This window comes from Scomber scombrus, chromosome 3 (assembly GCF_963691925.1).
Source record: "Scomber scombrus chromosome 3, fScoSco1.1, whole genome shotgun sequence".
Classification (NCBI taxonomy): domain Eukaryota; kingdom Metazoa; phylum Chordata; class Actinopteri; order Scombriformes; family Scombridae; genus Scomber; species Scomber scombrus.
This window is the reverse complement of record NC_084972.1, coordinates 33,046,353-33,070,877: the sequence shown is the minus strand read 5'-3', so window position 1 is coordinate 33,070,877 and position 24,525 is coordinate 33,046,353. Positions and strand designations below refer to the sequence as shown.

General features: G+C 37.1%; 5 protein-coding genes across 5 annotated transcripts; all 5 read left to right on the top strand.

Moving 5' to 3' along the window:
* Nucleotides 1-593: 593 nt before the first annotated feature.
* LOC133976551 (odorant receptor 131-2-like) lies at nucleotides 594-4,932 on the top strand. Its single transcript, XM_062414773.1, has 3 exons — nucleotides 594-737; nucleotides 3,838-4,011; nucleotides 4,111-4,932. The coding sequence occupies exons 1-3, from the start codon at nucleotides 594-596 to the stop codon at nucleotides 4,930-4,932; spliced, it is 1,140 nt and encodes a 379-aa protein (XP_062270757.1).
* Nucleotides 4,933-8,157: 3,225 nt separating this feature from the next.
* Nucleotides 8,158-10,739, top strand: LOC133976539 (odorant receptor 131-2-like). Its single transcript, XM_062414761.1, has 3 exons — nucleotides 8,158-8,270; nucleotides 9,662-9,797; nucleotides 9,933-10,739. Exons 1-3 carry the CDS (start codon nucleotides 8,158-8,160, stop codon nucleotides 10,737-10,739), a joined length of 1,056 nt encoding a protein of 351 aa, XP_062270745.1.
* Nucleotides 10,740-12,972: 2,233 nt separating this feature from the next.
* On the top strand, nucleotides 12,973-15,270 carry LOC133976528 (odorant receptor 131-2-like). The gene is made up of 2 exons (XM_062414752.1): nucleotides 12,973-13,116; nucleotides 14,470-15,270. Exons 1-2 carry the CDS (start codon nucleotides 12,973-12,975, stop codon nucleotides 15,268-15,270), a joined length of 945 nt encoding a protein of 314 aa, XP_062270736.1.
* Nucleotides 15,271-18,898: 3,628 nt separating this feature from the next.
* On the top strand, nucleotides 18,899-20,030 carry LOC133976518 (odorant receptor 131-2-like). Its single transcript, XM_062414741.1, has 2 exons — nucleotides 18,899-19,051; nucleotides 19,230-20,030. Exons 1-2 carry the CDS (start codon nucleotides 18,899-18,901, stop codon nucleotides 20,028-20,030), a joined length of 954 nt encoding a protein of 317 aa, XP_062270725.1.
* A 2,188-nt stretch (nucleotides 20,031-22,218) lies between these two features.
* LOC133976507 (odorant receptor 131-2-like) lies at nucleotides 22,219-23,906 on the top strand. The gene is made up of 2 exons (XM_062414731.1): nucleotides 22,219-22,374; nucleotides 23,085-23,906. Exons 1-2 carry the CDS (start codon nucleotides 22,219-22,221, stop codon nucleotides 23,904-23,906), a joined length of 978 nt encoding a protein of 325 aa, XP_062270715.1.
* The last annotated feature ends 619 nt before the right edge of the window (nucleotides 23,907-24,525 follow it).

Below are 24,525 nucleotides of genomic sequence, written 5' to 3'. Positions count from 1 at the left end.
ATGTACCCCAGTGCAAGGGATAAGTGTGAATATTTGGTGATAGCGTGTAATGTTTGGAGTAGAGTGGTTTTGCAGTAATATCTTTAAATAAAGATGTTTAGCAATAATAAATAATGCATATATTTCACAGTCCATCATTCTTTACCTGTATGTGTGTTTGTTACTTCCTAAAGAAGACATGTAAACAGTGTTGGAAATTAATGTTTTCTTCCATCAGCCAAGCATTTTGTAATCACACTTTTGTGTCTAACTGTGTAACATGTTGAATACAAAAAGAACTAATACACATTTTCCCCATAAAAAGTATTCCTCATATTATTATTTCCTTTGTTAAGGAATCAGAATAAATCCTGCAGTCAAGCTGAATACAAGCTTCAGTTTTGTGCCTCTTTTTTGAACATACAGCTACAGGGTTTATGAATAAAACCCTCCCTGATACCCACCAGGCAAGGGGAGCAACAATTTTGGGGGCTTGTCCGGGATTAGTGCCTTTTGCTGATAGCAGCCAATCCTCTATAAATAACCTGACATCAAGTTCCTGGACCAACACAGAACACCACAAACTCCTGAGGTGAAGAGATGTCTGCTTTACAATGACTGTGATGGGAATCCACAGGCAGCTCCATAAGTTCTGCCAAACAGAAGTGCTCTACAAGCTGACAGCCTCCATCAAGGATGAAGAAGAGAATTACCTACCAGATCATTATACAACAGAAGTGGAAATCTGCAACTTCATTGTACACTTTGAAAAGTGATGAGTTGGAAAGTCAAGAGGACCCACCTGTTTGTTTTCAACAATCTCATCACGGAACTGCAACAACATACAGGACATCAATGTGAGTTAGTGGCAGACACTGAATCAATGGTGGCACCTTCAGAGGTGAAAATTAAGGCAAAGATCACCAGTTGTAGCCAGTCAGGTAACTGATCTGTTAAAGTTGACAGATGTTGCAGTTTTACAACCTCATACAGAATTTCAGATAAAGATTGGACCGATTTCTGACTCAGATTCAGAAGTTAGCTATATCTTGCTGTGTAGGCAGATTGAAGGGCTATCTGAGAATTTCACAGGGGCAGAATTAAGAACATACTGTTGTAAAGATAATCAAGCCAGGTACATTTAGGCTGCGTTCACACTGCAAGCCAAAATCCGATTTTTAGCCAATCTAGATTGGAACCAGATGGCTCTTATGAAGTCTGAACAGTCATAAATCACATGAAATCCGATTTTTGCAAACCAGATCTAAACCACCTTTGGGAGGTAGTTTCAAATCGCATTTGGACAGATGTGTCTGAGTCTGAACAGCTCCAAACACTCAAATAGGATTAGACTGTCTGTGACGTCTCTCTACGTCTCTACGCTTCGGCACTCTCTATGCGACACCAGACCCGCGCTTATTCCAGTTGTTGTTGCTAGCTGATATCAATGGAGGCAATGGAGGACGTCGAAAACATCAGTCCTTGGACAGAGGACAAAACCAAATTCTTAATCTTTGGGGAGATGGCTCCGTTCAAGCGAAGCTCGAGGGTTTGTTGTTGCTGTCGCTGTCGGAATTATAAGACATCACACTACACACACTAGATGAGGCCTCCGTTCCGACGACGTTGCCACAGCAACCTGTCAGATTGGTCATTAATGTGGCCCAGTCTGAACAGAGCCAAATCCAATTTGGACACTTGCTAAAACAGTGTGGACAGTAAGGCCTAAAAATCGGATTTCAGAAGGAATCAGATTTGAATCAGATTTGCCTGCAGTCTGAACGCAGCCTTGGACATGTTGATGACCAAAGATGGGTTGACTACAGCTGACATCATGCGTTTCATCACTGCACACTTATGAGAAAAAGAAATGGAGTTATTTCAACAGTGTAGCAATACAAAATAACAGGACAGAGAAAGCCTGGTTCAACAGTTCAATCTGGGTGTAATTTTCGACAGTGATCTCAACTTCTATAAACAGGTAAATTCCGTTGTCAGGTCCAGCTTTTTCTAACTCAGAACCAACCCCCAAAATAAGGCATTTCCTCACACCCTCCGACCTCGAAAGAGTGATTCATGCATTAATATATCCAGACTGGATTATTGTAACTCACTTTACCATAGCATCCCTCAATGTACCATTTCCCATTTACAACTTGTCCAGAACACTGCAGCCCTGTTACTAACAAGATCCAAAAAACGAGACCACATCACCCCCATCCTGGCATCCTTACACTGTCTCCTGGTTCGCTTCAGGATATCATTCAAAATTCTACTAATTGTTAACAAATCCCTCCATGGTCTCGCCCCAACACATATTTCAGAACTTTTCACTCCTTACAACACCAACAGACCCCTCAGATCCTCCCATCTCAGCATGTTGGCAGTGCCCCGCTTATGGAAAAAAACGTCTGGGAACAGGGCCTTTTCTGTAGCGGCTGCTCGGCTGTGGAACAGCCTGCCAGAGGCCGTTAGACAGGCTGAGTCTGTTGACATTTTTAAAAACCATTCAAAGACTCACTTTTATTCTCTGGCTTTTAATTGTGTTTAATGTGTTTTATTTGTTATCTGATTTCTTAGGGTTTTACACTTGTGTTTAAATGTTGTTCTATTTTAATTTTGATTCTTTCATGCTTATATATGCAATAAATATTGTCTGTCTTTGTGAAGCACTAAGTGCATAGTGTTTTTGCTTTTAAAGTGCTATATAAATAAAATAAACTTGAAACTTAAAACTTGAAACAGTTCATGAGCTGCTTAATGGACTAAAACAGAGAGTACTGTTTGCTGAGGTAGCTCAGTTTCAGTACTTCTCTTTATCAACACAAACGTAACTGATTATTTTATCTTATAGATAATGACAGAGGCATTTAGTGAAGAGATTGAGACACAGTCTTCATATTCTTCCCCAATGGTTTGTGTCAGAAAAAGGACCACAGTCTGCTGTTATGTGTCCTAAGCCCATGAAGTTTAAAAACTTAGAGAGTTGGGGAAGAGAGGGTATTTTTGTTAGTCCTTTTTTCCAGCACTAGTGCCAGTTGCCAAGTATGTCGCAATATTTAAATAGGTTTAATGTTACTTAATTATGATATCTGCTCTGTTAGCACAGTTTAGTTAAACCAATGGGTGTCTAAATCTATTTAAATGTGCAAATACTGAAGTTTTCTTCATGATATTAGTTGTGACTGATTGTAAGCATAATGTGTTTTAATTACCAAGAGACATTTGATGTCTCATAACTCCTTCATAGCTGAATATCTAAGTGACATCACTACTGACAGTTTTTTTGGACTCATGCGTCATCCTTTTTAATATAAAGCTATCAAACTGACTCAATACTGACTTCAAAGTGGAGACTGACGTGTCAGAGGTGAGAATGTCTTTGATACTACCATTGTATTAGTGCTATATTCTGTTATTATGTGGTTTACAGTATAGTAATTATTTTGAACTGTTTTTATTCATTATAATCACTTTTGTAACTCTTTAATTGAGCATATCTCTAAAGCAATTCAACAACTAGATGGTGTTTTAGGTGGAAAAGTGTATAAACTTGCTGTAGTTCTAAATGATCATTCAACATTGTGTGGTCAAGTTTCTTTTATATCTGTTCACACCAGAATGTATTTTGAACTTAATGAGAAGAAAACTTTACAAAGTTTTTAAGACCCATACAAATGTTATGATCTTATTTTGAACTCGTTTACAAGAAAAGTCTGTATTTAAATATATATATATATATATATATATATATATATATATATATATATGAATATTTTTGGCAATGAGATGTTTGAAGTTTTAACCTAAATATCACATTAAAATACCTTTAAATATTCCTCTGTAAAAGTCTTGCAGGATTCTCAAATCAGCTCCATGAATTCCTCGTCTTACAGCTATAATGTGTCCAGTAGTCTAAGTTATCGAGACTCTACCAGCACAGCTGTGGTCAAAAATGTGATTGTTGTGGCTCTTGGATTTACAATCAACTATATCAATGGTACTCTGATTCACACCTTCAGAAAACACCAGGTCAGAATGTGTTATTGTCATTTTTGTTATTAGTGGAAGAAAGAAAAGGATGACAGACTAGATCTTTAAACTGACTGATTCTTTTTTTCTCTCCTTCAGATATTTTATGTGAATCCTCGTTACATCTTATTCATCCACCTGGTGTTGAATGATATAATCCAGCTCACTACAACAATCAGTCTATTTGTCTTTAGTTACATCTTCTACAAAATTAATACTTCTGTCTGTTGCCTCATTATAACACTTGCTGTTTTCACCACCCTCAACACCCCATTAAATTTAGCAGTCATGGCAGTGGAGTGCTACATTGCTATTTGTTTACCACTGCGACATTCTGTGCTCTGTACAATCAAAAGGACATATATTCTGATTGGTTGGATCTGGGCCATGAGTGCAGCTACAACACTGCCAGATGTGTTTATTATTCTTGCAACAGAACGTTTAAAGTTATTCTATTCTACAATTTTCTGTGAGAGGGAGAATTTTTTCCGTCACCCCATAAGTTTGAAAAAGAGGGATGCGTCGTACATAATTTACCTAATTAGTGTTTGGCTCACTCTCTTCTACACTTATTTCAAGATTTTCTTTGCTGCTAAAGCAGCTAAAGAAGTTAAATCATCCGATGGGGATGCAAAGAAGGCCAGGAATACAATACTGCTGCATGGCTTTCAGCTGATCTTGTGTATGCTAACCTTTGTAACCCATGTGTTTAAAAAGACTCTGTTTTACTGGTTTCCTAAATATTATGCACACGCACTCTTTGCTTGCTACATCATAATTCAGATGCTCCCCAGGTTTGTCAGTCCTGTTGTGTACGGGCTACGAGACAAGACTTTTAGACATCACTTGAAAAAATACCTCCTTTGTTCAATGTGGGCAAGCGTCAGACCACGGACTCCAAAGAAAAATCACATAACATAAACTATATATTAAACAAATCATTTACAGTTTTGAATGCCACTGAGGACAAATAATGTATTTATAATACACTTTAATGTGAATGTGCACTAGAAAACATTAAGTACACATAGTAGATTCCTCAAGTTTAACAAATTTAGATTGTGCATTTAGCATCACAAGAATTGCAGTGTGCAAAACCACGGCTCTGTCCAGGTTGACATACTTCCATATTACTAAATTACTGTTATTTTATCAATTTAAACATGCACTTCTGACTGCTGCATGTAGTCTGGTGCATTAGCTACCACCTCTGATACAAAATACATACTTATACCTGATCCTGCCAAACTGGCATTATTTATGTTTATGTGATGTATTGATGTAGTAAGTCTAGCCTCTAGTTATTCTATGATAACTTAACATATGTTAGTTAAAATTATATTTAAGGAATTCTTAGAAATAAATGAACAGAAGAAAAAAGAAGAGAAGGACAAACAAAAAACAGGGATATATCGACAATGTGTGACTAGTTAAACTATTTTGTTTGATTGACTGATGTAAGTTTACTGAGTCTTTTTAAAGGTTTAATAAATGTGCATACCAAACATAAATATGCATAATGTGTGAAGGGTTCAAAACAGAATTAAAAATGGCATAAAAAGACCATTAAAATGATCATTGGGATTATAGTGCTGTTCATTGCTAAAATCATAAGTTTATTTATTTTAGTTTATTATTTACATTTATTATTTTCTGGTGTCTTAAATATTTTTTAATAATAATTTACTTATAATTGTGTGTTTAATTTTAGTGCAATACTCAAACAGGTCATTAGATGGCGCATAGTGTCACATTTTGCAGAATAAATCCTGCAGTAAAGCTAAAAGCCTTTCTGCCTCTTTCCTTTTACATATTGGGACAATATTTCTCAACATCACACGCATGCACACCAGTATAAGGGATAATTGTTGTGAATCATTGACGATAACATGCAATCTTTAGAGTAAATTGGTTTTGCTGAATTGAAATAGAGATGTTGAGCTATACATTGTCATGCTTGCCTAGTGGACCTGTTGCTTATGGATAAAGTAACATACACGGTACAATAGAAATGCTAAAGGAGTTTGTTTTGGTTAGTTAAGATCCAGATCTTAACCCCATAGAGAATCTTTGGGATGTGCTTTTCTGTTACAACCTACCATTTTGTAATCACATTTTGGTGTATAACTAACTTTTGTGTAACGTTTGTCTTGCTTTGAATAAAATGAACTGATACACATTTTCCACAACTTTACTTGTCTGATGAAAATCACCTCCTTGTGGCATTTGGAGACACATAGCCACACAGTGGTTCATGTCACGCACACAGCGGCACAGACAATAATGTCACAGTCACACACACTAAAACAAACTTATGAACTGCAGCATATGCTAGATGCCAACTGGTAATGTTACAGCATGTTGGCCACTATGGCTAGTACATTGATCAAATTCACCAGCCACTTCACAAATTTACCGTCATTTGGCTGAATTTCCATCCCTGAATGTAAATAAAATAACTCGTGAATTTGTGACAATAGAGCATGGTTAATATATAGTAATTATATGGTAATTCATTAAGTATTTCCTATGTTATAAGCCCTGCAGTCAAGCCGAACACTAGCTACAGTTCTCTGCCTTTTTTTTTCAACATACAGTTGCAGGGTTTATCACACCCCTCCCTGACACAAACCAGGAGTGACAACAATTTGGAGTGCTTTTCTAGGAATAACATCTTTGCTGGTAGCAGCTAATCATCCATAAATAAACCTGACATTGTGTTCCTGTATGGACATGCCACACCACTGACTCCAGAAGTGAAGACATATCTGCTCTACAAGAAAAGCAAAGGGGAATCCAGATGTAGCTCCATCAGCTGATCAATTCCACCAAGACTAAGCCTGCAGAAGACACGATGGGGTCACTGGGGAGCAACCACCAGTGACCAAACAATATCAACAGTCTCCTCTCACAGTAACCAGCAATGACTCCAGCCAACAGCCGGACACCATAAAAACACTAAGTAAGAAAAGGATATAGTGTTTCAAATGATAAAAGGTGTGTACTTACCTGTTATATCAATGGTGTGCAGACTGACATGTTACTAGATAGTGGAGCCCAGGTTTATTGAACTGGTAGTAAAGCTCCATCGAGATTCAGCTGTAACCATTGTCTATATAATCAGTGATACTCTACCCCAAGAGGAGCCTGTAAATGAGAACACTAGAGTAGGAAACACAGGTCACACAGTTCCAAGTGGCCAAATTTGTGAAGGGAAGGGCCATGTCAGATCTTGGCCACAGGGCGGAACAAAGCTATTTGAACACACCTTAGAAAGTAACCTACCAGAGGGGCTAGAACTGTTTCCTGCTTTAGTTGATGTGATCCTTTGGGCCCCCAAACCTGTAAATGTCGCAGTATGCAACTCTACCAACCATCTTCCTGACACCATGAACGCACTTGTGCTGTATAGGAGACATTTGCAGCAGGCCAGTAAATATCTGTTCACCTTACCATCGGTCAGCAAAGCCAAATCTACCTCTGGCACATACCTTTGAACTGCACAGGATAGCCCAACCAGTTACACCAGTGAGAGAACAAGCAGCTCAGCAGAGATCACACACAAGAAAAATGGCATCCTCCTGTCAATCAGAGCATTTGATTAGCAACAGCAGGAGGCTGTATGCCAGATGCTTTTCAAGGAATCAAGTAGTGTTTGCAAGAGGGGAAAGAGGGATAGGTTGTATATCCAACATACAGTTAAAGATCAATGTTGTGGACAACAACCCTGTTCAAAAGTGCTATAGTCCATACTCAAGTTCTTAAACAAGGAGGTGAAAGAGTACAGAATCTCCTAGACAGACGTTGCTTCTCTCGACAGCCCTCTGCCTGTCACTTTATAGCCTGTCAGATGGTCTGGCCTTGGACTCCGATCCCTTAGTAATTTGTTGGCTAACATGGCTACAAACCCCTTCACCCAACCTCTACAGAGAGCCCATGTGATCTTGGGCTATATCATGTTGGTTTGATTGTTTTCTTGCAGATGACTTTTAGCAGAGATTAGCTAGTAGCTATGATTACCACAGGTGTACAGCGCTTAGTGTTCCCAGTGACCTAGCATTAGCGTCAGTCTGAGGTAGCAGGTGGGTTTCCAGAGCATGAAAGGCAAAACCTCACACTCCTTATTTGAATGTCCTGGCTGAAATGATGGCGCCGCCACCAGTACGCTGCAACTCTCAGCTTCAACCGGCTCTAATGACACCAATGGGTGTCGTCACACCTCACTACGCTGAGATACACTCTATGGTTCGAACAATGCAGTACCATCTTTTGTCTGCTGTGCTGTTTTTGTTTTTTGCTTAATTAGTAAAACTGACTCATCTATTTAAATCTGACAGATATCAGGCTGATTGACAGTGTTGGGCCTCAACCTTGCGGTCAGACAAAGACAGGCCTACTTGTAAACTCAACTGACCTCGAGGCTGCCTTTTGTCTTCCAACCCCTGAAGCAAAGGAAAGAGTGCCAGAGGAGGCTCAAATGGACTCTGACTCCCTGCTCCCAGATCCAACAACTGTCAATACAGTGGGTGCAGATGACTGAGTGCGCAGATTTTCAGTTTGTTTTATAATTTTTTTTCAGACATGCATATTTATTGCAACCTTGCAGGTGATGCAATTATTTTACAGCTATTTATATGGAAGTTACATATCTGTAAAAATCTACTGAAATGTACAAATACCATTTAATCATATTTGTTTTGATTGACTGACTGTAAGCATACTGTGTTTCAATTACCAAGACATCTGATGTCTTCCAACTCCTGCGCAGATGAATATCTAAATGACATCATTATGATATTTTCTAGGATCATCAAACTTAATATAAAGCCATCAAATTCACTTCACACCAAAGTGGACTTTGAAGTGTCTGAGGTGAGAATGTCTTTGATGCTTTCATTGTATTAGTGCTATGTTCTGTTATTATGTGGTTTACAGTATAGTAATTATTTTGAGCTGTATGTGTTTTATTAACTAACTTTGATTCTATCATTGTATTAGTGCAATATTGTGGTTGTGATTCGTATGTATGTATGTTTGTATGTATGTGTTTTTTTAAATATGAATCAACAGTCACTTTTCTAACTCTTTAATTGAACATATAGTATCTCTAAAGCAATTCAAAATTGTTCATTTGAAAGGAGACACACATTATAATTCAATGACCATTGTGTGGTCAAATGTATTTTATATCTATTCACTCAGACATTTGTTGATGTTATTTTGAACTTAATGAGGAAAAAAAAGTTGACAAAGCTTTTAAGACCATGCATGAGAATAATGTTCTGTATTTAAAGAAGCAAATCAGATTTTAAAGGTTCATTTATATGTACATAAGTAATGCATAAAGTATGCTATTAACTTTTAAAAAGACCCATGCAATTGTTACAGTTATGTTTGTGGTTGGATACATTGAAATATGAAAGCTTTCACTATAAAGAGTCTGGATACGATCATTTCTTGTACAATAACTTTATTCTCTGTACTGGTTAAACAGGGTATTCTGCTGCTGTGAGAAAAATACAGATATATTAATATTTTTTATGTAATTTGCAGTGCTGACCTAAACATCACATTAAAATATATTTAAATATTCCTCTGTAACAGACTTGCAGGATCCTCAAATCAGCTCCATGAATTCCTCATCTTACAGCTATAATGTGTCCAGTAGTCTAAATTATCGAGATGCTTCAAGCACAGCTGTGGTCAAAAATGTGATTGTTGTGGCTCTTGGTCTTATCATCAACTATATCAATGGTACCTTGATTCACATCTTCAGAAAACACCAGGTCAGAATATGTTATTGTTATTTTTGTTGTTACTATCATAATCTTGTGCTATAATTCTTAGTAGAAAAAAAATGAATGAACAGATGACAGATTCATTATTTCAACTGACTGACTGACTCTTTTTTTCTCCTTCAGATACTTTATGTGAATCCTCGTTACATCTTATTCATCCACCTGGTGTTGAATGATATAATCCAGCTCACTACAACAATCAGTCTGTTTGTCCTTAGTTATGTCTTCTATAGATTTAATGCTTCCCTCTGTTGCCTCATTATTACACTTGCTGTTTTCACCACCCTCAACACCCCATTAAATTTAGCAGTCATGGCAGTGGAGTGCTACATTGCTATTTGTTTACCATTGCGACATTCTGTGCTCTGTACAATCAAAAGGACATATATTCTGATTGGTTGGATCTGGGCCATAAGTGCAGCCTCAACACTGCCAGATGTGTTTATTATTCTTGCAACAGAGCCTTTACGGTTATTCTATTCCAACATTTTCTGTGAGAGAGATAACCTATTCCATCACCCTATAAGTTTAGATAAGAGGGATGTGTCATACATAATTTACCTAATTGGTGTTTGGCTCACTCTCTTCTACACTTACTTTAAGATTTTCTTTGCTGCTAAAGCAGCTAAAGAAGCTAAATCATCTGGTGGGGATGCAAAGAAGGCCAGGAATACAATCTTGCTGCATGGCTTTCAGCTAATCTTGTGTATGCTAACCTATGTAGCTCCTCTGTTGATAAAGGCTCTGTTGTACTGGTTCCCTAAATATTATGTACATATAATCTTTGCTAGCTACATCTTCATTCAGATTCTCCCCAGGTTTGTCAGTCCTATTGTGTACGGGCTTCGAGACAAGACTTTTAGACATCACTTGAAAAAATACCTGATGTGTTCAATGACCTGCAGTGGACTTCAGACAAGTACTACATAACATAAACTAGATATTAAACAAAGCCTTTATGGGTGGGAATGCCACTGAAGACAAATAATGTTTTTATAATGACATTTTAGTGTGAAAGTACACTAATAAACATTTATTGTACAACACTGTAGATTACTCAGGTTTGACCAGGCAGGGAGTTCAGGTCCTCTGAAATGGTGCCAACGCGGAAGTAACTTAAAACTGCATTCTATCAAAACGCCACCAGGGGGCGACCGTTTTGGTGTCAAAAGGACTTCCGTCTCTATACAAGTCAACGGAGAATTCACCAACTTCTCACTTGATTTCTAACCTCAGTAAACGTTTTCAAAATGTGTTTATGGTCTCAATCGCTAGTTTAAAGCCTTCTTCAATGCAGTATGATGTTCATTTGTGAAATTTTGGCCTCCCTGATTTTATATTTGACGATAAAGCAGGGTATGCATTAGGGCATGGCTACGTCGTGATTGACAGGTTGATTGGTTCACAGATACAGGAGGGCGCCTCATGCCCCTCCTGATGCCATATAAGTAGAATCCGTGTTTTTATTTTTCCCGGCATGCACCTGAAATTTTCAAGATGGCGCTGCTCAGATCCGATACTATTGGCCTCCGAGCAGCAGTCCACAAACCAATGGGTGACGTTGCGGATGTTATGTCCATTTCTTATATAAAGTCTATGGGTTTGACACATTGATCATGTGTTCTCCTGAGCAACATGAGCATGGCAGTCTGCAATTTCACAGCCTCATCCATGATGACGTGATTTAGATTTTCTAAAATATTATTTTAACAATTTAGACTGCAGCCTGTAGTCTGTTGTGCATAAGCTACCAACTCTGATATAAAATATGCAGCCTACTTATACCCGATCTTCCCAAACTGGCATTATATATGTTTATGTGATCTTTTCACATATTTATTCAAGCCTCCAGCTATTCTATGATGATCCCTGATCTCAGAGGCACCTGATCCAGCTGCATATTACTGTCAAAAGAACCCCTTTTCACTCAGATACTGAGATACTGCAGTACAGCACCGTTATTCATATTTCAAGGTGCCACACTGGCCTCCCATAAAGATCCAGATAATAAACTGAAAGAAATACGGGCATAGTATCTAAATGCGTGATTTACAGACTTATATCTCACTCTTACTGTAGTGGCCTATGGATTAAGTTCAATCACAATGGGACTCACAATGTGACATACAAATTAGTCAACACAATGTGTCAGTTGTTTTTATACCAACTGTTCTCAGCAAAAGCTGTATAAAATGAATTCTAATATGTCAGATCTATGCTGGCATGGCTGTGGAGAGAGAGGATCTTTAACAGTGACATTTTGTTTACCTATTTGCATTATTTATCACATTTGAGAAAACAGAAAAACAAAGTGGCTGATGTGAAAATTGGTGGAACAGGCCTAAAAAGATGTTAATTGTGTTGACATTTAGTCTGTAACTACTTTGATACATTTGACCAACCTGCTTTATTTTCACATTCAGATGTCAAGTGGAAAAGCTGATGGTGATGATTGTGTTTCTTTGAAAAGTTTTACTTTAAAAACTCCAGAGACACAGCCCTGGAGACACACAAACAGTATGTGCACACACATGCAAAATTAAATGTGAGATGTGTAAACAACACACTTCAATCTGTTTTGAATTGGACTCATGTAACTGCAGATACTGTACTGTATATAAAGGCATGCATGTCAGACTTTGACCTTTTATCTCCATCCATACGAGACTGCATTTAGCACTGCATATGTTTATTTGTATTGTGAGTGACCGCTTTGAAAGAGATAAAATCAAGGGCATAAATGAACAGAAGAAAAAAGAAAAGAAGGATAAACAACAATCTTGTTCAACAAATGTAAGTTGAGCTTTTCTGTCTTTTTTTATTTGAAATTAAAAACTGTGAAATGAACTAATCATGATGTATGACTATATTTAATACATCTTTAATGTGCAAGAAAATTGTTAAACTGTAATGTGACTTACTTGTACTGTATGATAGTGATGTTTAAGAAATAGAAATGCTCATTCTATATCTGTTTGGTTTGAAATTGTAAATCAGTCTATTGTTGCTGTTTTTTGTAATTATGACTGAACAATATAACATATACAATCTTAAAATCAGTTTGGAGTTACAATAACATATTTATAAAGTATATTTAAGTGAGACTTTCCACTACATTTATTAAATTCTTGTGACAGCTTTGGAAGACCTTGCCTGTTGCCACATGAATTACTCGTCTGCAAGCTCTTATGTGAAAGCTCGTGACAGTTTCAGCGTGGCTGTGAGCAAAAATTTGATTGTCGGACTACTATGTATCATCATCAACTACATCAACGGTACCCTGATCCACACCTTCAACAAACATCAGGTCTAAAGCCTTTACAATGAATGTGTATTTAGCTGCAGAGGAGAAAGCAAAAAAGGAATGAGCAGAGAAAGAAATATGACACTGCTTAAAGATCTTTTCAAGTCTGTCTTTAAACAATACTCACATGTCCATATGTACACTGCAGTCATTCTTTCTCTTTATATACTAGGCATGAAGAAATCTCTCTCTATATTGAGTTTGAAGCAACATTTTTCACACTTAGTCTGCAAAAGTTCAGCTGAAGCTAATATGAAGCTTCAGCAGTTTGAGTACATTTACTCAAGTATTTTACTTCAGTACAGTTTTGAGATACTTGCAGCATATTTACATTTTATACCACTTGGTAGTGTTTACTCCACTATACTTATCTAACAGCTACAGTTATTTTCATATCAATATTTTAAAAGTAAATGGGAAATGGACTGCACTTATATTGTGCCTTTCTAGTCCTCTAATGTTCTAGTTTTCTAGACCTCTACACTACAAGCCACATTCACAAATTCACACACAACCCCTGCACCGATATGACAGCAAACTACCCTGCAGGGCACTGGCACAGTCATCAGGAGTAATTTGGGGTCCCAGGGACACTTTGACATGTAGACTGGAAGAGCTGGAATTCGAACGGCCAATCTTCCAATTCATGGATCAACCGCTCTACTACAGCCACCCATATGTAAAACTTATTATAAATTATGCATTGTTATAGATTACACTAAACTCTTAAAATGAGCTCCACCACTACAGCATTAAATTGTATATCCATGTAGCAGTATTAAAAAGTAAGTCAGTAACAGGAGTAACAGGTTAAGTAAAGTAAAGGGAAATTACTTTGAATAGTAATGCAGCATTTTTATATTGTGTCGTAATAGGTCTCAGTATTTCTTCCAAAACTGCATATGGGCACATGAATACTGTTTTAATATGGACTTCAAAAATGTGAACCTTTTCCTTAACATTGTGTTTATTCAAAACTGTGTGCTCTTTCAACACATACTAAAAGCATTTTGAATGACATCTGACAGTGATGTTATACAACAATTCAATAAGCAAAGACACCAAACACCAGTGTCTGCTGTTTTTTAGTGCCATAATTCTTTTCCTCTCATGCTTTTTCATCCTGTTTTTATTCCTGGACATTTACTGAAGAACTACAGAGAAGACTGAGAAAGTGTGCCATTTCCATTTTAAAAAAATGAATGAGACTTTTGCTTGTACAATAAGATTAAATATGAATGTCCACTCTGACCACTTAAGCACTTAATCATCATTATAGACATATGCAATCTAAGTATATACTAAATGTAATAACAGCCTGGATAATAATGTCAAATTCTGCTCTGTTCTCTGCAGATATTCCATGTGAACCCACGATACATCCTCTTCATTCACCTTGTGGTCAATGACATGATGCAACTGACATCCTCGGTTATGCTGTTATTGCTTACTTATGTTTTCTACAAAATCAGCGTCCGCCTCTGTTCCTTCCTGCTCCTGTTTACTATCATCGCTACTCAAAACACACCAATGAATTTAGCTGCAATGGCAGTGGAGTGTTATATTGCCATTTGTTTACCACTGCACCACGCAAGGTTATGCACAGTCAGAAGAACATACATTCTGATCGTTATAATCTGGTTTGTGAGTTTGATGTCCTACATACCGGACATTTTTGTACTGCTGAGCTCACAATCTGCAGAATTCTTAGATTCAAAAATAATCTGCATCAGAAACAATGCATTTTTAAGTCCTTTACTCCAACAGAAGAACAACATCTATAACATAGTATTACTGGTTATAGTTTGGAGCACACTTGTTTACACTTACTTAAGAATACTTTTTGCTGCTAAATCAGCTGATGCAGATGTAAAGAAGGCCAGGAACACCATCCTACTTCATGGTTTTCAGCTACTGTTAAGTATGCTCACATATGTAGCCCAGGCATTAAGACAAGCTCTCTATAGCTGGTTCCCTAGAAATATTAATGATGCAATTTTTGTTTCTTATGTTTTCATCCAGGTTCTGCCCAGGTTAATCAGTCCTATTGTGTACGGGATAAGAGACAGGGCATTCAGGAAGTACCTACTGAGGTACCTGCTATGTGGAATGAGAGCAAGAATCAATCCACAGCCTACCCTTAAAGAGCTTCAGTAAGACTACAGTACTGTACAGTATGTTACTCTTGACTTTTGGCGCTTTTCCACTACACAGTTCCAGCACGACTCGACTCGACTCCGGGTGTTTTTCGTCTCCATCAGGGATAGTACCTGGTACCTGGTACTTTTTTAGTACCTGCTCTGGTGAGGTTCCAAGCGAGCCGAGCCGATACTAAATGTGACGTCAACAGACTGCCGACCACTGATTGGTCCGAGAGTCACTTGAAGAGTCATGAGCCGTCCCACACAAGAATCAAACCCGGCATTTTTAAATACCGGCAACAGCGTTACGGAGATTCGTTTCTCTTCTCTTGCTTTGTGTGAGACAGAAAGCCTCATACAGCAGCAAGTACACCATCGCCTCCATGTCCTCCATTGTTTATGTGTTTGTGTCGCGTATAAAGCGATGTCACAGCAGTTTCGTGCAACCGTGGTATGACAACCCCGCCCACGTTGAGTAGGTACTATAGTAATGAAAAAGGTTGTTCCTGGTACCAAACCGACAAATCGAGTCGTGCTGGAACTGTATATTGGAAAAGCGCCATTTGATGCTGTTGTTACATGACAATGACAATGTTACATTGTGAGCACAGATATCCAGGTTTCAATAAAGCAATAAATAAAAAGTCATAAATCACTGACGTTGACATTGGGATAGTGAGGTGATGTAGTTTGAGTTATCTAACTGTTGCTTAAGCATCAAGTACTCCATAGCTCCAGTCTGGTTACTAAAATAGAATCATTTTAGTCCAACATGCAGCCAATTAACTGATTTTCCACCTGAATCCTGTCAATCTAATATGGGTGGGGTTGCAAGTAAGAAATCAGTTCTTAATTATTATTTAATTTATTTTTCATCATTAATGAAACATTCATTTATTTTAAGTGTTGGCTATATAATATCACCATTATTCAGAGATCATCAAATTACTTAGTTTGCCTGAGAAACAATCCAAAATCCAAAGATATAAAATATACTGTCATAAATGACAAAGAAGTATACAATTAACAAATTGGAGAAGTTGTAACCAGATAATGTAATTTTAGCTCTGTCTGACCAACACACACACACACACACACACACACACACACACACACACACACACACACACACACACACACACACACACACACACACACACACACACACACGTACCTGATACATTAAATTGGCAGATCAAAACTATACATTTAGTTTGTGTAAATTGTAGTTGTTAAATAGTTTGATTTGATATGAATGATACAGTAAGCTTGCCCCTTGCTATTACATAAAAGAAGGATGCTGGCCTATTTGCAATAGACAGAGCTAAACACTGACGAGTTCCTCCTCTTTCTATCAGACCTTCATAACTCAATTTCTAACTTATTTCACACTTTCTGAAGTAAATAAAAAAAATGAATGAAATCACATTATTAAATAAACCAAAAAGTTGTATTTTTCCAATAAATGACATGTCAGATGTTTGAATCCTTAAGGTGTGTCTGTGATTTCTTTCATGTTAATAAAAAATAAAACAAGATCCTATTTCAGGATTGGTGTATTGCAATGGTTTCTTTGATATGAACAGTCACAATGAATTCATGTAATTTCATGTTTGGCTTATACAGTATGCTTTAATGACAACTTCAGTTTCTTAGTCAAAGAACCATATTTATAAAGCATAATGCACATTTTGTGTAAGCAGTGTCACGCCAGCACAAACACACACACACACACACACACACACACACACACACACACACACACACACACACACACACACACACACACACACACACAAACATACAGTTTTACTTATGTCACTTTTGGGATATTTACGTAGACTTACATTCATTTCTTGGAGACATACCCTAACCCTGACCATAACCACTACAGAAATACAATTTATTATTATTATTATTATTATTATTATTATTATTATTATTATTATTATTATTATTATTGTTAACCCTAACCTTAACCACACACACACACACACACACACACACACACACACACACACACACACACACACACACACACACACACACACACACACACACATTAAACCTGTGACTGTGGATCACGTGACAATCCCATTTAACCACTATAAATGTAGTAATTTCAAAGGCATCTAACTTATTGTATGCATTGTTGCCATATTATTACCAAGGTGCGTATCTATTCTCTCTGTCCTATTCTTGTGTTGTCATTGTTTAAATTGATATATTGTAAAAATTGAATATATCATTTTTGTTATATAGTATATAGTATATTATATAGTATAGTAGTATAGTATATATTCTTAATTATTATTGATAGACCATATTTCTTAAGACACAAATGTTCTAAAATGAAAATTGAACTTGACTGAAATCAATTGAAAATGTAGACTTGTTATTTATCTTATATAACCTAATATAGATTCTGATTTGTTTTGTTTGTTTGTTTGTTTGTTTGTATGTTTGTTTGTTTTACAATTTTTTCGGATAATTGATAACAAAAACGTGTCATTTCATTTCGATCCTTTGGTGTCAGGGTCATGGTATTGTGCATACTGGGATGATTTTCAGAGTCAACGTTAATGTTATTCCACCTGTGCTTCTCTGCTATTACAGGTCAAAATGCTTAACTTGAAAATAAAAAGTCAATTTCATAGATTTGTGTAATGTTTCAATGACTAAAAGGTTTTTCACACAGATGATTTGACTTGAAGAGAAGACGAAGGTGTTACTAACAACATCAACGACAGCTCTGCTCTATTGTGTGTCCCAGTTAGTCATGTCAGTGTAACAGTGAGTCTGCATCTACTATACAGGACCTGAAACTGAAGCAGCTAAATGGAATCAGCCATCATTTATATGTTTATTCATGCCTTTGCTTTTCCTGCTGTGATGTCTTCTTATTGCTGAAAAGGCCTGTTGCAGTTCTTATCTACTTAGTGCGATGTATTGCTGTGAGATAGCAGGCTGGGCTTTCTAAAATTTTGTTTTATTTCATTTTATTTCCGCTTACTTGAGTTTAAATTTTAGTCTATGCTTGTAGTGGACAAAAGAAATACACGGTCACCCATAAAGTTGGAATAATTTTGTTTTCAGACACATTCCTCTTTTTATTTTCTATTTATACACATCAGTAATCACCTTGAGATTGATCAATACAATTGTGAGAATATATACACTTGATCTATCAAGAATACATCACATTGTCACAATCATTTCATGAGAAGAAGTAAAAAATATTTTATTACAACTTTATGGGCGACCGTGTATAAAAAAATACTTGATAGAAATTATGGATCACATCACTAATTGCTACATTGATTTATAATGGATTTTCATGTAAATTTCATGTATTGTAGATGTGTATGTTTCATTTAATGTACAATAATCTGCAAATGTACCAACATCAAATAACAAAAACTGTGAATTGCTATTAAATACCCAGTGCACATGATATTTATTCAAATTGTATGTGCATTTTTGGCCCAAGTGGATCCAGATCAGTGTTTTGTAATTAATATTGCAAAGCTTTATTACTGTAAGAGCTGCTTCTCTCAAGGTTCTATCTAATCAATAATATCCTATTCTAATCCCTTTCTAACCTAACCCACAGTTATCTCTACTGAAACAGGTTTGGAGGACTCATGAACTTTTCAAATCCTGGCAGGAATTTCACAACGAACGTCTATCGGGACACTTTAAACACGGCTATAATCAAGAATGTGATCACTGTGGTTCTCTGCATCTCCATCAACTATATCAACAGCACCCTGGTGCACACATTCAGAAAGCATGAGGTCTGATTTGTCAGTTGTAAACATCCAATTTTCATGTTTGTATAAGAGTAACAAATATATTAACTCTCAACATACTAGTGGTATGCAACACGTAATTGTATAATCACTAAATCTGTGACACTGTTTCTACTCTTTTCTCTTATTTCCTAATCAATTCTGTTGTTTTTTTTTTTTACAGATTTTCAATGTAAACCCTCGCTACATCCTGTACATTCATCTGGTAATCAATGACATAATGCTGCTGACAATGTTTACCCTCGTTCAAGTCCTGAGTTACATCGTGTTCACTCTCAACGTCTCCCTGTGTATAGTTTTACTAACAATTGCTATATTTGCAAATTTAAACAACCCTCTGACACTGGCTGTCATGGCAATGGAGTGTTACATTGCCATATGCTTCCCTCTCCACCACACCCAGATCTGTACTGTCAAGAAAACATATGTTGTGATCGGCCTCATATGGGCGATGAGTGCACTTTCAATCCTGCCCGATTTATTTGTCACTTTCGCCGAAGAATCCCTGGATTTCTTTAATTCCAGAGTTTTCTGCCTTAGGGAAAATGTTTTCAGAAACCCTTATCTCACAGAGAAGAGAGATATATCCTACATAGTGTATTTGGTCATTGTTTGGCTCTCTCTTTTCTATACATACTTCAGGATCCTTTTCACTGCACAGGCAGCTTCTGTAGACGCCAAGAAAGCAAGAAACACCGTCCTCCTCCATGGCTTCCAACTGCTATTGTGTATGCTCACCTATGTTTACCATCTCATCACAAATGGTCTGACATACTTGTTCCCAAAAGGGGTACTGGCCATTCGCTTCACTATTGCGATATTTGTTCAGGTGCTGCCACGTCTCATCAGTCCGGTTGTTTATGGGCTACGAGACAAAACTTTCAGGCAGTACCTGAAGAGATATCTGCTCTGTTCAACAAGTGATCAGACTCATCCACAGAAAACTCTAAAAAGGCCATTATAATGTTGTTTTTTTGAGTTGCTCCTGCCATGTATAAAGTCTTATCTGTTGCTGTCTTAAAAAAATAAAGAAGGAATAAGCTGTATGATTGGCTACCTATTACTCAGCAGCAGTAAGTGTATTTTTTCTTGCAGTTCACACTTTACAGTTGGCCTCAAAAAGCACAATTTCCCATGTTATGATGAGCCCTGCACTGATCCACTTGACACATAAGTGAATAGTGAGGGGTTGGTGAGGGGGTGGCTGCATTCAACAGATTTATTCAGTGGGTGGGAGTGTAAAGGACATAATGCACAGCAGTGTCTTGGTCTACACCTTGTCCATTCATAAGGTTTTATCTCTTAGACATGACAGGCTCGGTCTTTGCTGAGCAACTTGGGACTTGTGAAAAGGGTGTGTTGACTGTCAGCTGTGGTACACCTGACCCCTCTGGGAAAATTACATCTGCAATTTGCTGTAATCCAAGAAGTCTCGGGGACTGAGGGTATAAGGTGTCTTTTGTATGATCTGTGACCCTAGGTCACGGTTTCACCCAGTTTATGTTCATGTTAACTAGGATGGGTTGGGCCCTTACTGCTCTGCTTAAGTGACTGGTATTGTAAAGTAGTAGGAGGGCTGCACTGATTAACTTATAGTCAGTCAGCTCAGTGAGGCATTCTGACCATATTGTGTCATGATGAACATTCATCAGGCCTGTGTTGGACAAAACACAGGTGACAATATTGTAATCCTAGTTCTATAAGCATAAGTGCCATGAACAAAGTGCATTCACATTGTCTGATCTTTTCCAAATATCAAAGGCTTGATAAGAGTCTTGGTCTGAAGGCATATAAAGGTCCATATTTAGTCATAGTCACAGTGCCACCCAATGGCAACTGGAAATCATGTTATTAATTTCTCCTAACAGGTTAACCAGATCAACCTAAAATTTAGCTAAGATCTTGATGATGATACATATTAAACTTTTGAGTTTTCATCTAAATCAGTTGCCAGGGCTACACTTTGTTCACCTTGAAACACAAAACTGTTTTTAAGGGGCAAGGGATGTTTGAAAACTCACCAAACTTGACACAGTTGGTGAATTCTCCATTGACTTGTATAGAGACGGAAGTCAAGAACAAATGGAGGCAGCAGCACCGAGCAGCACCACCTCAGACTCTGCCTCCACCATTAATACGGCATCTTCGTATGATTACTAAAAAACAATTTTGAAATCTGATGCATAGTTTCAGTGTTAAAACTGATAAATAATTGCTGTCTGTGGTTCTATATGAGCTGTGGCAATAACTTTGAAAAATAATAGCTTGCAGCAACATATTGAAAATAAAAAAAGAACTATGAACTAGTAAATTTTTGGAACTGTGAGCTTAGTTAAAAATTTTTAATTATGAACCATAAACTGAACTAGTTCATTTTAAAATTTGTGAACTGAACTTTGAACTAGTTCGCGGAGGTGTGAGGGGCCCAATCAACACTGCTTGCAGCTTTAATTATTGTTTTTATCTTATATTGTTGTTGGGCATTATATTCCTTTATTTGCCTCATTGCTGCCATGTAAAATGTTAATAACTTTGTTTTTAAAAATGATGTATAAATAAACTGTATTATTATTATTGTTGTTTTTGTTGTTGTTGGAAAAAAGCCAATTGGCATATTATCCCAAAATATGAAATTATTCCTTTAAGAAACACATGTGCCAACATGCATATACACACAGAAAATACAGGCCAACTTAATCCCAGATGTTTTCCTACAACCTTTATAAACTCCTTGCATCAACATCCACAACAGACTGGTTACATGACATCCTGCTGGTTAGGTACAGTCTCTTCATACTTACTTGTAATATTGTGTTGGACTAATACTCTGTGCACTGAAAATGATTGTGTGTATTGTGTAGACAAAAATGGGGAAAGTTTAAGTGTTGTTGTAGATTTCTGTTTGTTTGTTTAAATTGTTCAGTAATGATTCAGGACCATCTGCTCTGAGATAACTGATCAAGTTTCAAGTTAAACAGTTTTAGACTTTAAATATTAGACTTAGAAAAGGATGAGTTATTGTATGGATCATTATCTATTATGGCACATTTGTCAGATTTTATTTTTTAATCTGTTATAGACTTCATCATAAATTATTTAATTTTTATTTTGCTTTTCTTACATCAGACAGAAAGGATCCCGTCATTTCAGACATGAATTCATCATCTGTCAATGACACTGCAACTGCGGTTGGGAATCAGTGGAACAACTTCACCATAGCTCTGACCAACAATTTGATTGTCACAGTCCTCTGCATCACTATCAACTACATCAATGGGACCCTGGTCCACACCTTCAGAAAGCACCAGGTCTGAAATTTGTCATTGTTTTTATGTATGCGCAAGTGATTCATAGGAATAAGGACTCAACAAAAGATTGGTTTTCAAAAAAGACATCAGAGATCAACTAGGCAGAGGTTAATGACACTCCATGCCACATTTAAATATATTGGATATTAGCAGGTTATAAAAGAAAGAAGAATTTACCATAAAAATGTTTAAAAAATGATGACCATGTAAGACAACTACAACTACTGCAACTACGTGAATTCAATTTAATGTTTTCCCTGCTTGTAATGTTCATATGTTGTCTTTTTTATGCCTCAGTCAGCCATATCCTAGAAAAAAATGTCTTTAATTCTGTGATTTTTTGGGGGGGATTTTTTTGTTGTTGCTTATCATACAGAAATGAACCGATTTCACAATGTGCTGTCATTTGTATTTAAAAAAAACACCTACTTCTTAATCGCAAGATAGCTTTCATTTATTGACAGTTTATATGGTCTGAATTCACAATAATCATTAGTGTGTTAATCAAATATTTTCAAGTTACAAAGTTCATTATTGTGTCAAGTATGGGGGTCAACTAAAGTTGACTGCATAATCTGCTTTTAGTGTCATGTTGTGAAATGTTTCAGACACAAAAGCAACAAATGACTCAGCAACAAAGTCATAATTTGCTAAATAATTTAATTCTTCCTACTTTTGACCACCTTGTCTTTACTAATTGTATTTTTCAGATCTTCTATTCGAACCCTCGTTATATTCTGTTCATCCACCTGGTGATAAATGACATGATGCAGCTGTCCCTGTCAACTCTTCTCCACATCATCAGCTATGCCCTGTACACAATCAAGGTGCCCTTCTGCATCATCCTGCTGACCATCACCATCCTCGCCACCCTAAACACCCCACTAAATTTGGCTTGCATGGCAATAGAGTGCTACATCGCCATTTGCATTCCCCTCCGGCATGTACAGATCTGTACTGTCAAGAAAACCTGTGTCTTCATTGGTTTGATCTGGGTTGTGAGTTCAATGTCAATCCTACCAGATATCTTCATCCTTCTTGCCACAGAACCTCTGCAGTTCTTTCACTCCAAAGTGTTATGTGCCAGAGATTATGTGTTCAGAAGCAACTACAGCCTGAAGAAGAGGGACACATCACACATTGTCTTTCTTGTCTTGGTTTGGCTCACACTCTTATACACTTACTTCAGGATTTTGTTTGCTGCCAAGGAAGCAACTGCAGGCATAAAAAAAGCCAGAAACACTATTCTCCTCCACGGCTTTCAGCTGCTGTTGTGTATGCTCACTTACGTGAGACCCATGTTTGAACAAGGTCTGCTCTACTTATTGCCTACACATGTCCGGGCCATACGCTTTGCCTGCTATGTCATTGTCCAGATCCTGCCACGGTTTGTTAGTCCCATTGTCTACGGACTACGAGACCAAACCTTCAGGAGATATATGAGACGATATGTGCTTTGTAAAGTGAGCACGAGCAGCCACCCAGAAAATATTGCCATGTCAAGCATGAGGCTTGCTGCAATACTGCAATGAAAGGTTCTTGGCTTCCAAACACGTTCAAGCAAACAATATATAATGTAACATCTGCAGAGTAAATTCATCTGTCATAAATTGATAAACAGTGTGTAACATGATAATTTGTGTTACATTATTGTGGTTTTGTTTTCATTTTTTGTTAGTCAATTGGAACATTTATTTCTTAGGCTGTGCACACACACGTGCAGGAAAATTACACCTTTTTTATAGTATGAGCACTACAAATACATTGTTATACCAGTGGTTCACAAGTGGTGAGTGCACTTTTTCTGAGTGGGTTGCGTATTTTGGTCAACCTCATTACAAAAAATTAAAAATGCAACACTTTTGTTCCAATATTGTGAAAATACCACTTCCTGCATCCTAGTTAAAAGCAGCACATCTGCAGACTTTAGGATCTTTCCAGAGTGAACACAAAAAAGAAGAAAGAGTAGTATGTTTTATGCAGTGAAGTACTGATATGCCTTAATAACAGCTTTTTTTCTCTTTGTCATTTTCAACACTGCAGCTGTTGTTTCCTTGTCCTTTGTATCAGGCCTGTTTATTTTATGGGTACCGGGTTGCGGCACCAATGGACAGTTGTGTGTATAGCTGAAATAGAAGAAAACAAAGGATG